Genomic DNA, 15,098 nt, shown 5'->3' with positions numbered 1-15,098 from the left:
AGTTCATCCCACTCAGCAGAGTTCTGTCTAGAAGGGGGAGGTAAGGAACTCAACCAGGGCCAGACTAAGCAAACAAACAAACAAATAAATAAATAGATAAATAGGGGGATTATTGGGAAGAGTTAAATAACCAGACACAGGAAAGGTCAGGTCAGGATCCGGGGTAGGCTCAGGGATCTCCTCAGCAGGGGTTCACAAACACTCCCTCCCCTAGGGCAGTGTCATTAAGAAAAAGCCCATTTGTGCCCAGTGCATGTGGCTCAGTGGTTGAGCATCAGCCTATGAACAGGAGGTCACTGTTCTATTCTGGGTCAGGACACATGCCCAGGTTGTGGGCTTGATCCTCAGTAGGGGGCTCTCATTATTGGTGATTCTATCTCTCTCTCCTTTCATATACAGTATATAGACAAAGCCCATTTTTATGTTTCTCTGTTTAAAAAATACAAATTTTACAGACAGAGCTATTTGAAACTATTTATTATGGGAGGTGAGTGTAGGTAAAAACTTTCAGAGGTGCCCTAGCCCATTTGGCTCAGTGGATAGATCATCGGCCTGCAGACTGAAGAGTCTCAGGTTTGATTCTGGTCAAGGGCACGTGCCTATGTTGTGGGCTCAATCCTCATTGGGGGGTGTTGCAGGAGGCAGTCAGTCACTGATTCTTTCTCATCATTGATGTTTCTATCTCTCTCTACCTTTCCTTTCCTCTCTGGAATCAATAAAAATATATTTGGGGGGGGGGGAACCTTTCAGAGGCCACTCTTGTAGAAAGTACAGGTGATGTGTGTGTGTGTGTCTGTGGGCATAGAACTATCACCTTCATTGTGCAGGTGAGAAGCTGAGGCTCAGAGGAATGAAGAGAGGCAGAAAAATACACACACACACACACGCACACACACACACACAAATCACAAGTTACAGAGAAAGTCCATACATAAGTAAACAATAATGAATCCCCCGTGGGCAGCAACATCTGGGTATTAAATCTGACCAGCAACAGGGATTATGATGTTCATTAAGGATTCTCAGGTGGCTGTGACTGAAGGAAAGAGTCACGGATTTCGAGGAAAAGGCTTGGGGGATGGACTTCCATCAGCTTAGCTTGGGTCACAAAGATAAGCTTGCAGCGCTGTCCCTTGGGGCAGCCACCACCCCTTTGAATGAGGATCCTTTCTTCCTCTCTGCCAGACCTGGTCCCACCTTTTCCACTTGGATGGGGTTCAGGTAAGCTCTTGAGCATCGTCCGTGTCCTTGTCTTAGCATTGGGGATGATAGCAAAGTTATTATTCTGCACCCACAACTGACCACAGCAAGATGAGAGCTGGCATTTACCAGCCCAGCATTGCTGAGCACTTGGCCTGTGAGCGGGTCTCCTCACCGTCCATGGGAAGAGAGCTGTCACCTTCATTGTGCAGGTGAGAAGCCGAGGCTCAGAGGAATGAAGAGAGGCAGTAAAACAGACAGCTGATGGAAGGTCAGGGTTGAATTCTGGCTCTGACCCTATGCGGGTGGAGCCCTTGGACATGGTGCTTAAGCTTTGTCAACCTGTAAAATGGAGCTAGGGCCCACCTCATGGTGTGGTTGTGAGGGTAAGTGGTTTAGTGTGTATCTGTGGACAGTGCCTGGGGCATCGTGACATTCTGTAATGTTGGCTGTTGTCAGTAAGGTCTTCAGTGAGTCCAGGGCAGAGTGGAGACTGGAATCCAGGGACAGCTGACTGAAGCGCTTTTCTGTGCCATCAGGGAAGGAAGGAGGGGAGAGGTGAAGGGGAGACGGAGGAGAGAAAGGAGGGACGCTGCTCCTGGACTCCTGGCTCCTTGTCTCTGTGGCCTTGAGCCAGACACCCGGGAAGTCAGAGGCGGTTGCTGGGCCTGTAATGGACCGCCATGCTCAGCACTGGCTGACCCTTAAACTTCTTACTCCAGGGGGCTATAGGAGGGATTGAGGAAAAAGAGAGAAAGAAAGACTAAAAACAGAGAGAGAGAAACAGAGGCAAACATAGAGCCCCTCACAGACAGAGAGTGCACAGTGCTCAGAGGTAAACAGAGAGAAACACACAGAAGTGGAGCCCAGCCAGCATAGCTCAGCGGTTAAGCATCAACCTATGAACCTGGAAATCACTGTTCGATTCCCAGTCAGGGCACATGCCCGGGTTGCAGGCTCCATCCCCAATGTGGGGCGTGCAAGAGGCAGCCAATCAATGGTTCTCTCTCATCATTGATGATTCTATCTCTCCCTCTCCCTTCCACTCTGAAATCAACACAAATATATTTTAAAAAGAAAAAAAGTGGAAGAGAAGCAGAAAGGAGAGACAGAGGGGAGAGGTGATGGGTGGAGATTTAGTGGAGATAGCGCTGAAGTGTCTGCTAGAGGCCAAGGTCTGGGGTTGACAGAGCAAACAATCCTGTAAGCGTGTCATTTTATCTGTGGGGAGCAGAGACTGCGGGCTGAGACAGGAGACGCTCCTTATCTGCTGCGACAGATGCATTCTGCTCTACTGTGCGCAGGTGCCACAGGTCAGGCTGCGGATCTGCCAGGGATGGCGATAAAGCCTTGTTTGGAGAGGCCTTGCGCTGAACACCACTCTGAGGCTGGGCCCCGGGGCGATAAGACTCGGGTTGTGGAGGCTCATCTACATGGGACACACGGCTTCCCAAAAAGTCACATGTGTGTACCAGCGCAGGGCCTGCCAATCTCTGCGAGTGTGTCCGTCAGCATGCTAACGTTCCCGATCTCTGGTAGGAGGAATGAGCTGTCTGGCTTTGCACGTGATGCAGTTCTGGTTTGTGGACTTTTTTTTTCTTTTTTTTCTTTTTACAATAACAAAAGGGGCCTTTTCTCTTCAGAGAAATAGCAGGTTTAATAAGGCTGGTAAGCATGCTCCCCAAGTGACGGGGCAGCGAAAGCAGGGCCGTGACATGGGACACACATGTCCCTAATCATCTGACAAGTGGAGGGGCCCTCGTGTGATTGAGAATTTCTCTCCTTGATGCTTTGCATGATATTTGAAAATGCGGTAAGCACCATCTCTCCTCTGATTCTAGAAGAGGGCTGAAGTTATTGATGTCTTCTCAGCTCCGACACGTTCTATTCTTTATTCTGCAGGGCTTAATAAAAGACGGCGAGGACAGGTTTATCACGGGAGCCCGTGGGAGCGGGAGCCGCTCTGCTCAGTGTGGGGAAGGGAGGTTTCCCTGGAGTGGATTATGCAGCAGGGACCGCTGAGCCCACTCCCTCCTCCTGAATCCCCGCCTCCCACCTCCTACCTCCTTCTCTTCCCAGTTTGATTTAAGGTTTGTGGCTGGCACACACCTTCAAAGCCATTGCCTGTTGGCTTGAGAAGTGACCCAGATGTGTCTTCTTTCAGGCTTTACGAAGGCAAAGAACAGATGGAGTTTGAAGAATCCATGAGGCGGCTCTTCGAATCCATCAACAACCTGATGAAAAGTCAATACAAAACCACCATCCTTTTGCAGGTTGGTTTATGCTACGAAAACAACCTGTCTTTCCTTCCACCACTCGGTAAACAGGAGCACGGTGAGATCACGACTGCTTTTGCTTGAGCACGCAGGCCTGTGTCCATGGAAGGTCTGGGAAGGCCATAGGTTCAGGGATCCTGAGGATCAAGGACTGCATAAAGGGCAGAAGAGAGAGAGAGAGAGAGAGAGAGAGAGAGAGAGAGAGAGAGAGAGAGAGAGAGAGAATATGAGAGAATTTTGATAGTGTGTTTCCCAGAAAGGTAGCAGTGCCTCTTAAAATAGCTCTGAAGCTCTACCTGGACGGAAGTAGGTCAAACCTGATCCACTTCCAATGCTGAGTGTAGTTAAGGTGGCCATCTCTTCAATTCGTCCGTGTTTTATTCTCAGCACCCTCAACTCGGGCCCCCTTTGAATGAGAAGCCTCTTTCAGGAAGACGTCAAACGGGCACGTATGGTAGGGAGGGGGCAACAAAGGATCAGGAGGGTGAGAAGGCAGGGCAGGAAAGAAAGAAGAAAGGAATCAAGATGAGCTGGTGAGCATTTACAGAACTGAGGAGGCCTGAGCCAGCAAGAACGTTCTTTGTCAGCAGTTCAACTTCATGCTGGTCATTTAACCTCCCCCGTCTCCTTTTCCTCACTATGAAGCTTCCCTGTTTGTGTGAGGAGTACAGGAGCATGGTCTGAAAATGAGCAGGTTATAAAACGCTATGCAAATGTGGCAAACTCATAGGATTATTATGCTCTGGGCATATGCGTTTGTACCCAGGTTCTCATTGTCTAGGGAGCCGTTTAGGAATGGAATACATCCTTTTCCCTGGGACTTGGCCCTGATTTTGCTGGTTTCTCCGCATGGATTCCTGCCCCAGAGCCATGGAAAGGGGCTCCCTCTCTTTTTAAATTTGCTCTAAGGGCCAAATGTAGCTTCAGGGATTTACATAAAATCAATGATGCTTTCTACCTATTTGCATGGTTGTTAAAAAGTTGGCAAAGAAGAATTTAAAGTCGGGTTCAGATATGGAGAGCAAGAGCATTTGAAGATAATTTAATGCTGTTTTAGGCCAATGAGGGAGAGGGGTCAAGGCCATGAGATATTAGCAAATCCCACACAAGGAATCTTCCCAGACATTGACATTTGCTACAGGAGAACGAGCATTGGGGTTTTGAGGCAGAGGGCCTGGGGTGGGAAATGGGGCTTCCACACTTCCGGTTACCCCTCTATGAAATGGGAGACCTAATGTCTAATTCAGAGGATTAAACAAAGTAATGTGTGTAAATCATGATGTACAGAGCCTGTTGCATACATAGTTCAATTTTAAAGAACATTTAGTCATTTGCATGCCTCCCTCTTTAACTGTAAAAGAAAGGCGTTGGAGTTCTTTTCTTAGGATGGAATCTGGGAGGGGAGGGGGTTTTGTGTTCCTAATGTCACATGGAGCCAAGCAGTGTGAGGGCATTCAGATTAGGAAATGCAGATTCAGAGTTCAAGGGAAATAAAGCCACAAAAACTGACCATACATAGAGGAAGACAACATTTTACCTAGTGGAACCCTACCAGACCACGGGCGCCCGGATTCTGAGCCTGCATGGGGAATAGTGGGAAAGGGTGCTGTGATCTATTAGTAATGTCTGCCATAAGTTTTGAGTGAGAACCTGTCCCCTGACAGCCCCCTGAGTCTGTTGGAGAGGGCTGTCACCAACTTCGATCTTTGTCTTCTCATATAAATGAATTTATATGAGAGACCGTGACTGCATTGCAAAAAGCCAATTTATTAAAGCATGCACCTTGATTGAAAAAGCAAAGCAAGCAAACCTATACATCTGTCTTATGAAGCACAGGCGTACAGTAAAAATGCCAATGATTGACATTCGTGGTTCAGACTTTACACTCCCAGCTGGCCAGTGGCTTACCGTGGAAACCCGAATCCATGCCTGCCTCAGTCCAGAGTGGAGCTGGTCTGGTTCAATCTTGGATTTGTCCACTGTGAGTTCTGGGACCTAAATAAGTTATTTATTTCTAAGTCTCATCTAATTCTCGTGAATGGCTTACTGTACCTTTCCCTCATCCCTCATCGTTCAGCATTGTCATGGCAGCAGCTCACCCAGAATGATAAAGAATTTAAAGCCAGTCGAAACTGGTTTGGCTCAGTGGACAGAGTGTCGGCCTGCAGACTGAAGGGTCCCAGGTTCGATTCCGGTCAAGGGCATGTACCTTGGTTGCAGGCACATCCCCAGTAGGGTGTGTGCCGCCGGGAGCTGATTGATGTTTCTCTCTCATGGATGTTTCTAACTATCGCTCTCCTTTCCTCTCTGTAAAAAAATCAATAATAAAGAAAAAATAATTTAAAGCCAGACATTCAAAGAGGGTAGAAAGAGCATTAAAACCACCTTCCACTGACCTGAGTACCTAGCAGGTGCCCAGCATGAAGCTGGGCTTTCACATGCAGTGTTTTTAATCTGCTAGGAATCCCTGCCTTCAGTTTCCACAGGAGGCTCATAAAGTTAAGGAATTAGTCCTAAATTATACCTATTTATAGTGGTGGAGCTAGGATTTCAACCACCCAGGTCTCCTAACTGCAAAGTTAATACTCTTCTCTAAGCCGTAAGAAATGGGTTACGCCAGGGGGTTCCATGTGGTTGCAATAATGGGCCATATGCTAGAAGTCCCTGTGTTGCCAGGCTGTAAGCGTTGCTGATTAAACGGATGGCAGCTTGAGACGGTCAACACCAGACGCTTGAGAATCAGGTGTAGCATTTGGGGACATTGTGCAGACCCGTTTGACCCATTCCTCTGTAGGTCTGCCATTCATTATTGCTCCAATTTGGTGGATGAGTTTAAATAAATGAAAAGCTCATACTGAATGGCATGCATCTTTGATCGCTCTGATTACCACTCATACTACTGAATCCATTAGAAGGTCCAGGAGGGTTGCGGGGAGGGTGTCTCTCTTTTATTCCAATATCTGAACCAGCAGCCGCCATGTAGTAGGGACTAGAATATCTTCTGGTTGATTGAAGGAAAGAATGAATACCCACTTTCAGCATTTTATGTTTTAGCATTTATTATGTGTCACACATTGAGCTAAAAACATTACCCATATTGTTAGCTTCTTTGGTACTTAAAAACAACAATTTTGTTAGGCAGGCCCTCTCTTATCTTTACTTTACAGATGAGGAAATGGAGAGGTTGAACAACTTAACCACAACTAGGAAGTGGCAGGCCTGGGATTTGAATCCAGGATGCATAAGTCCTGAGTTTGAGTTCCTAATCACAGCCAAATCAAGGATCGTTTCATGAAAGACCCAAGTCTCTGGCAAAATGTCAGCTGGATCAGCAATAAACAACAGTAAAGAAAGGGAGATATGGTCCATGGCCACGAAGTGGAGCTAATAAAGGTCGCCTCTTTCTTTCCTCTCTCTTCATTGTTCATCAGCATGAAGTGTTCAGATGTCCAAACTAAGGGAAGAAAGGGGTCCATTCTTAAGAAGTGGCCTAGGGACTGTAGGCTGAATCCCCAGAGGTAGGAGAGGTGAGACGTATTATTTAACAGCAGGCAGTGGAGTGTCACCTCAGGTCTTTAAATGAGTCCTTTAAAAAACAACAACACGTTTTTATTTATTTCAGATAGGAAGGAAGAGGGAGAGAGAGATAGAAACATTAATGATGAGAGAGAATCATTGATTGGCTACCTCCTGTACACCCCCTATTGGGGATTAAACCTGCAACCGGGTATGTGCCCTTGACCAGAATCAAACTGGGGACCCTTCAGTCAGCAGGCTGATGTTCTATCCACTGAGCCAAAATGGCTAGGGCTTTAAACGCTTCTTTAACTGCGTCTCTTTATCAACCACATACCCCATACTTAGAATTAATATTTGGGAATGATGAAATTTTGTTCCAGTGAGGCTGCTATGGCTATACAGACAGCTCACCTTTTTTTTTTTTTTTTTTTTAATTAATCTTCACATCGACTCTATAAAGCAGGTAACTTTATTCCCTTCATTCTCTTGGCAAAGAAACTAGGGCACATGGTGTTGATTTCCCCAAGGACAGTACATAGACATGATCCAGCTGGACGTGAACTCAGACAGTCTGCCTCTGCAGCCACGCCTGCCTCCTGCCAAGCCTCGGGGGCCTGGGGACACATGGGAGACGAGTGACGAGACTGAATGTCCCTGAGAGTGTTGCATGCCTTCCTCTCGTCATGCTGTGGTGGATTTCTGTGCCATCGTTTGTCCCGTTTCCATGGACCTTGACCGCCATCACTTGGCTAAAATAAGGGCTTGGCAAGGGGTGGGATGGGACTGCTGTCTGCACTCCCGGCTGAGGAGGATGTCAGCGCTCTGGGGAGCCTCGCCTCATTGCACAATGGGCTCTCTTGGCTGGAAGTGTGTGTCTGCTGGCACCCAAACTGAGCGCTCTCTGTTTTCGCAGAGAGAGACAGAGAGTCTGGGAACCCTCAGAAGAAAAGGCCCCTTTGATTTTGATAGAGTGCCAGCCATTTGGTTTGTTTTTGTTTTTAAACCTTTGTTGTTTGCTAGCAGCCCAGGTTGATCAGTTCTGGTGAAGTCCGTCTGGAGAGCAGTCATCCTGCGTGTCCTCCCGTGACTCCTCCCTGGGCAGTGAGATCACCGCTGCTTGGTGGGCATCTGGCTCTCTTCTTGGGGGCTCTGCCTGGCCTCTGGCAGAGGGGTCCAGAACTGATGAGTGATCTAGGAAATCCACTTGGCGTCACGTGACAAACCCATTAATGAGCTGGCAAACATTTTCCTGGTGGCTATTCTTGCAGCTCCCATATAGCTGGTGAGGAGAGTCCTTAACTTAAGGGATGTCAGAAGACGACCTTCTTTCAAAAACTATGACCCTAAAGAGGAGGTGCTTTCTCTACCTCTGCCCCCAAAGCAGCCTCTCTCCCTCACTGAGATCCCCACACTTACCAAGTGGAAGCCTTTACTAAGGCAGAGCGGCATCAGATACATGTCCTTGCTGTGTTGCTTATTACAGGGCTTCTGGCAAAGTATTTAACCTCTGGCCATCGTTTCCTTATCAGTAAAACAAGAGCACAGTGTCCACTCGTAAAGTAGATGTAAGAATGAAATCATGTGATGCATGTAAAGTATTTGATACATGTAACTTTTCCAATAATAGATGCTATTTTATTTATTTATTTTTAATATATTTTATTGATTTTTTTTACAGAGAGGAAGAGAGAGGGATAGAGAGTTAGAAACATCAATAAAAGACAATCATCCATTGATCAGCTGCCTCTTGCACACCCCCTACTGGGGATGTGCCCGCAGCCAAGGTACATGCCCTTGATCGGAATCGAACCTGGACCCTTCAGTCCACAGGCCCACACTCTATCCACTGAGCCAAACTGGTTTCGGCGATAGATGTTATTTTAAAACTCTATTATTAACAATCCTATTATATAAGTATGCATTTTCCTATTATATATACACATGTATATTCACACAGAAACATGAACATACTGCCTGTGCTTTCCTTAAGTATCACATATAATACAATTAACAGTGACAGTAAAGCCACCCGGTTCCCAGGAGGCCAGCAGGCGAAGCTGTGTCTAGTCCCCAGGCCTTAGAAACATGCACCCAGCGGGGTCTCCAGCAGGTCTAACGGCTGATTTGCTCTGCCTTCTGGGAACCTACCTGCTCTCCCTCAGTTCAGGTGTGTCAGGGCTGCGTGAAGAGAGGGCTCAGCACAGGAGCCCTGTGGCCATGCTGTGCTGTGACAGCGTGGCTGTGACAACAGACTTGGCAAAATTCCTGTGTCAGAGATGGGCTGTCCCCATCGGAAAAGAAAACCACAGCCTGCCACTTCTCTGTGAGGGCGCCTGGATGAGATGGAAGTTTAATACTCTCCCGCTGAGTTCATAACACCCTCTGAGTCTCAGGGTGGCAGCTTTTCCATTATTGCCAGCCCAGAGCTGGGGAGCTGGGAAGGTGGGTCCCTCCATCAGTGGTCCTTCTCCCAGCCCAGCCCCTCCTTACTAATAGCTGAAGTGCTGACTTGTGAGGCCGATGTAGGCTCCTGGGCTGTCTCTGTCTACAGCTCACCCCCAAGCCCGGAAGTGATGTTACGCTGAAGTCCAGGCTTCCCCAACGGGCTGAGGGTTTCTTTCTGTTTTTGTCCTCTCACTTGGGTCTTCGGTAGGATGAGTTCATATTACGGTTCTTCCAGGTGCTGGGGAATGAGGGCAGGTGCAAGAGAGATGACACAGGAAGAGATCTAGCACACACACTTTTGGGGGCCTGCTGCCTGCTGGGCATTCCAGTAGGTACCTGATGCTCTGTGCTCCAGGTCATTCCCCTCCACTCCACACGGAGATGCTGAGGCTGTGTGCGGAGAACCGGGCCTAGCACCTGCTGGTGCCAGGATTCCAGTCTACGTCCCTGCAACCCAGAACTCTGTGTTTGTTGGCCTGAGAATGAGTGAACGATCCGAATGCTTGGACCAGCCTTTTGCAGGGCACATGCCTCAGCCTCCAGTGTCTGAGACCTGAGTGAACTGGCAGCCTGTGAAGTGCAGCCGCAGGCGTGTCTGGTCTGGTCTGGCTGGCATGGTGTTAATTCTGTGAATGAGAACAACACATCCTGTGGACAGAGGGTGCATACGCACAGCACATCCCTTCCCGCCGGCCTGTGCGGGGCTCATTCCCTTCCTTTCTGTTGCTTGTCCAGCCCTGCAGGCGTCTGCACTGGCTCTACCTTCTTGGAGTTTCCGGGTAAAGATGGCCTGACCAGCGAGGTGTTCTGAGCTGCCTGCAGGGATGTCACAATGCATCTTGGCTTATTAAAATGCTAAAAAGCTCTGCAATAAAGAATACACTCACTGGTTTACTATGGCTTAAACCAAACTTTCCCAAATGATTTGAATGCAAAATCCTTTCCCCCACAGAATACCTAACACCATCCTATGGGACAAGGATGTAGTTTTAGAAACATCAGCTTTTTAATCTTGTTATCTCCTGTCATCGTGATTTGAAAGAAAAAGGAATAAATCTCTAGACACAACATCGAATAACTGCAAAGAAGTCTGACAAATCTGACAAGATACAAATTAGAATCCTTCTGTGCAATGAGAGATATGATTAAACAAAGCTAAAAGTCAGCAACTGTTGAACTGCAGGATGAGCAAGAGGAAAGTTGTGCAGTGGGTATCACTGGGAAAGGGTTAATATTAGTGTTACATAAAGAATTCCCCCACTAAAGGAGACATGGGGAAAGAATACGGACAGTCAATTTAGTGAGTCCAGATGTTCAATCAACACCTGCACTAGAAACCAAAGAATTGCAAATTATATATCACATTGACAAAATTAAAAAGATGTATATTGTAGGATTAGCAAGGTTATAGGGAAAGGAGTCAAAGGAAATTGATCACCACTTCTTTCCAAGGTAATAGGACACTATTTCCTAAAATGTATATGGGTATGCCTTTGTATATTTTCTGAAACTCTCCTTGAGCAGTCCATCCATGCTACTGAGAATCTTACACATATACACATGTATATATCAAGTAGTTTCTTACTACATATTTTATAGTAAAGATTACCTAAAGGTAGCATGGAGCCCATCTGTAGAGGAGGGCTTCAAATGGTATAGTGTGCCCACAGGACATCACAGTGGAGTGGTTAAAAATGAACAAAGTGTACTCCATGGAGTTATGTGCAAAAATACCAGTGGTTTATGGTTAGCTCCAATAAAGCATGTTGCAGAACTTTAAACATTACACACATGTACACATACATGCATACACATACACACACTTGTGCATGGAAAGCAGACTGGAAGGAACTCACCAAGACTGTGGTCCTTTCTGGGGAGGAGGGAGTGGGGCTGAGATGGAGTTGTGGGACTTGAGGGGCAATTTTCACCCCCTTGCTTTAACTTAAGCACATTTTTAAAATCAAATGTATTACTGACCTATAAAAATGATTGAGAACAGGAAGGAAAGGATGTAGGCATAGAGAGACAGTGGACATGTAGCTCCAGGGTTAGAGGGTGGCTCTCTAGGCCGCCTGCCGGAAGCTGTATCTTGGCTCTCCCACTCACTAACTTTGGGACCTTGGCCTGGTTATTGAATCTTGATGTGCTAGAGAGTCTTTATCTATGAAAAAAATATTTCCCTGGTAGGGCTGAAATTAGGTTTTAGCTTAAAATAAGAAGCCAAAACAAGAGGCGACAAGCATTTATTTGGAATAAAAAAAAATTGCAGTTCTGTCAGTATGACTCAGTGGTTGAGTGTTGATCTAGGGACCAAAAAGGGTTTTGGGTCTGATTCCTGGTCAGGACATATGCCTGGGTTGCATGCTCAATCCCCAGTAGGAGTACTTGCATGATGTTCCTTCCTAAATAGAACCAGGATTTGACTGAAGATCCGTATAACTTCAAAGATTTTCTATACGTTACTGCCTCCTTGAAGACAGAGGCAGCTGTGACTTACCGGTACTTTGGTATACAGAGTATACACCTGGCCTATGTTTTAATCTACATGGAGAGTTTCAAATCACTGAAGCTGTGCTCAGATGCATGACCAATCTCCCTTGATCTGTGTCAAGTGTCAAAGTATCCTCCTCACCACGCAGAGTTGTTGGATGTGGGCATCACTCATGTTTACTTCCCTTCCACCTAGGTGGCGGCTTTGAAATACATCCCATCTGTCCTCCATGATGTGGAAACGGTCTTTGATGCGAAGTTACTCAGGTGAGAGCTTATGATGTACTTTCCTGGGCTCTGTTATCAAGCCAGGGACTCAGAGGGAGGGGAGGGCTCCTGTGGGGATCCCGGCGAGTACTCCGTTTGATGTCTGCTATAAATGTCTCCATTTTACCTGGGCTTGAAGGTGATTTGGGATTTCAGCCTTTGCTCCAAATGCCCTTTGGTTTTCTCCTTTTTCACTCTGTTCTTCTAGTGAAATGAACACACTATTGTAATGCGCTGTTAGAATGGGGCCATCTGAGCCAGATATGCCCTTTCCTTCTTCTTATGGAAGATTTTAAAACTTTTTCATATGAAATTCTTTTAGATTTAGAAAAGAGTTGCAAAGATAGTACAGAGTTCCCACAGGCCCTTCGCTCAGCTTTCCTTAATGTTCACCTTCCCTGTATCTATGGCATTTATCACAACTGAGACCTTCACCCTGGCACAAGTCTCACTGCACCCCTTTCTTCACTCAGATCTCACCAGTTGTTATTTTTAACTGATCTCCTATTTCTGTTTATATGCTTTTGCAGGCTTCTCCTCATCTTCCTGGCCTTAAACTGAATGTTAGATTTTTGGAGGAGTTAACTCTGTAAAGAAATTAAGTTCCTTCCACAGCCTGCACCATCATTCTCTGGCATGACTTCTTCTTTATCTTCTTATTGCACATATCACCTTGCATTGATTTACTTACTGCTGTGTCCTGTGTGAGCCTCCATTAGAATATAAGTTCCATGCCAGAGGGACGGAGTCTCTTCCCATTGTCTCCCCACTGCTCTGCACATTGGTGGTCACATATTACGCAGATACTTAATAAGTACTTGAAAGAATGAATGAACGCAGGGAGCTCATTTTGGAAAGCTCACAGGGGCTATAATTTTGTTTCAGTGATAGCTTTATTTTCTCTCTATTTGGGAAGAGCTGTCTTCTTTTTCATGTCCCAAATGGGTTATAAATGACAATTTTTTTATATACTTTTTAAAATTAAGGACCTTGTTTGATCTTAAGACTTATTATAAAGCATCACTAATCACATAAAACATTAGTAAATAAGGTGATATGATAATGGAGTGAGAATCTGCTTTTAAACCCCTGTTTCTTCAACTCATTTGTTGCATAGCCTTAGGAAACTTAGTTAACCTTTCTCAACCTTATAAATACTTATCCTACTTGTGAAATTGGGATAAGTGTTGGAGTTGCCTCCTAGAGTTAGTCGTGAGGTTTAAAGGGCATCATGGAGGTAAAGGGCAAAACACGTGCCAGATGCACAGTCAGTGCTCAGGGTGACTGGCATTCCTTTTCGACTTTCACATCTTTGCATGTTATTGGTGCTCAATATCAAGACCAACCGCACATCTTCACTGAGGGTTTACTAAGCAACCGATCCTCTGCTAGGAATTGGGGGGCCAAGGAAGCTGGCAGTCTGGGGGTGGGCTGTAAGTGCTACGATGTTGGAGACACTGGTCTCACTGGCTCTCTCTCTGTCCTGATTTCCTGCCTCAGCCAACTCCTGTATGAGTTCTATACCTGCATCCCACCCGTGAAACTCCAGAAGCAGAAAGTCCAGTCCATGAACGAGATAGTCCAAAGCAACCTCTTTAAAAAGCAAGGTGAGTGCAAAACGGCCTGGCTGGGTGGGCGTGGCCACAGACCCCATGTACTCCTCATGTCCTGCTCCTTACATGCTTGGCTGGACGGAGCAATCTGCCCAATGACTAGACCGGCTCCCTAATCACCCCCTTAATCCGAGTAAATGAGAAAAGTATCTAAGCTGACAACTTAGTACCAGAATCTAAACTGATTTTAGAAGAGCTTAGGTGGCATCGTTTGTCTCTCCTGAGAAAGGTTAATGAGGTGGCAAATTTGGAGTGGGATGCTTTGGTTTTTCTACTCTATGGTATTTGCTTCTTTCTTTAACTTGAGAGGAAATAGATGAAGCTGCTTTGGGTAGAAAGATCCTGTTATGGAGAAGTTCTCAAAATTTCCAGAGGGTCAGAATGACCTGGAGAGCTTGTTTAGATGTGGATTTCTACAACTCATCTCAGAGATTCTGAAGGAGTGGGAGTTCGTTTTCTCTTTTAGTTTTTTAAAAATGTGAGTCATCTTTGAATAGGTAATGCATTTTACAAGGATCCAAAGGCCAGGGTATGAGAGGGCGCCACCTGCAGGAGATGCCCCCAGACCCATGCATAGCCACTAGGTCCCCTTCCCTAGAGGCAACTCAGCGCTCCCAGTCTCCAGTGTTTGCTTCCAGGGCCTCTGGATACATGGGTTCCCAACAGTGGAGTTGATCCTTTAATAACACTTTGCTTGAACTTTGAGTGTCAACTGATCACAGGTCAGGAAGTGGGAGACATTGGTCTCACAGGCTCTCGCCACTCCTGCATAGGCCAATTGGAAAAAATCTGAGTCTAAGTCAGCCTGTGCACCTCACACTCTCGTTCAGGTGACCACTGTATGCAACACATCCTCCCCTGGTCTCTAAATACTGTTGCTCAAATAGTAGCATGTCATACAACTACCCTGTCCCTGACTTCCCTCACTAATGCTATTTCCTGAAGAGCAGTGCATGAACATGGACTTGAACAGGAGTGTGGTCAGCCTCCTGCTCACCCAGACTGACCTGTAACCACCAGTCCTAATCAGCACTCCACTGTCAAGGGCCTCCTGTTTTTGAGGCTGGAGAGCTAGGTGGGCACAGCTCCTCCAGATAAAACCAGATAGGACTTAGAAGTCACTGTTCGCTGTCCATCGCAGCTCTAGCCACACTAAGCCTTCTTGGCATCACACCTGTCTGTGAGGGTAGGAACAGTGACTCCAGGGTGAGCAGTGTTCTCTGTAGCCCAAGATCAACCCTTCCCAGTTAGATCCCTCTCTGTCCATCCTGGTGTCAGTGAGCCC

At 46.5% G+C, this 15,098-nt stretch overlaps 1 protein-coding gene across 2 annotated transcripts in view; it reads left to right on the top strand.

Annotated features, from left to right (window-relative positions):
* DOCK2 (dedicator of cytokinesis 2) overlaps nt 1-15,098 on the top strand; it is a 362,595-nt gene that overhangs the window by 80,481 nt on the left and 267,016 nt on the right. For both annotated transcript variants that reach the window (XM_084884009.1, XM_084884008.1), the window contains exons 23-25: nt 3,365-3,473; nt 12,130-12,200; nt 13,701-13,807. In XM_084884009.1, coding sequence (XP_084740135.1) covers nt 3,365-3,473; nt 12,130-12,200; nt 13,701-13,807 — 287 coding nt within the window. The remainder of the gene's footprint in view (nt 1-3,364; nt 3,474-12,129; nt 12,201-13,700; nt 13,808-15,098) is intronic.

This window comes from Pipistrellus hanaki, assembly GCF_964339955.1.
Source record: "Pipistrellus hanaki genome assembly, chromosome: 5".
Classification (NCBI taxonomy): domain Eukaryota; kingdom Metazoa; phylum Chordata; class Mammalia; order Chiroptera; family Vespertilionidae; genus Pipistrellus; species Pipistrellus hanaki.
This window is presented reverse-complemented; position numbering and strand designations above follow the sequence as displayed.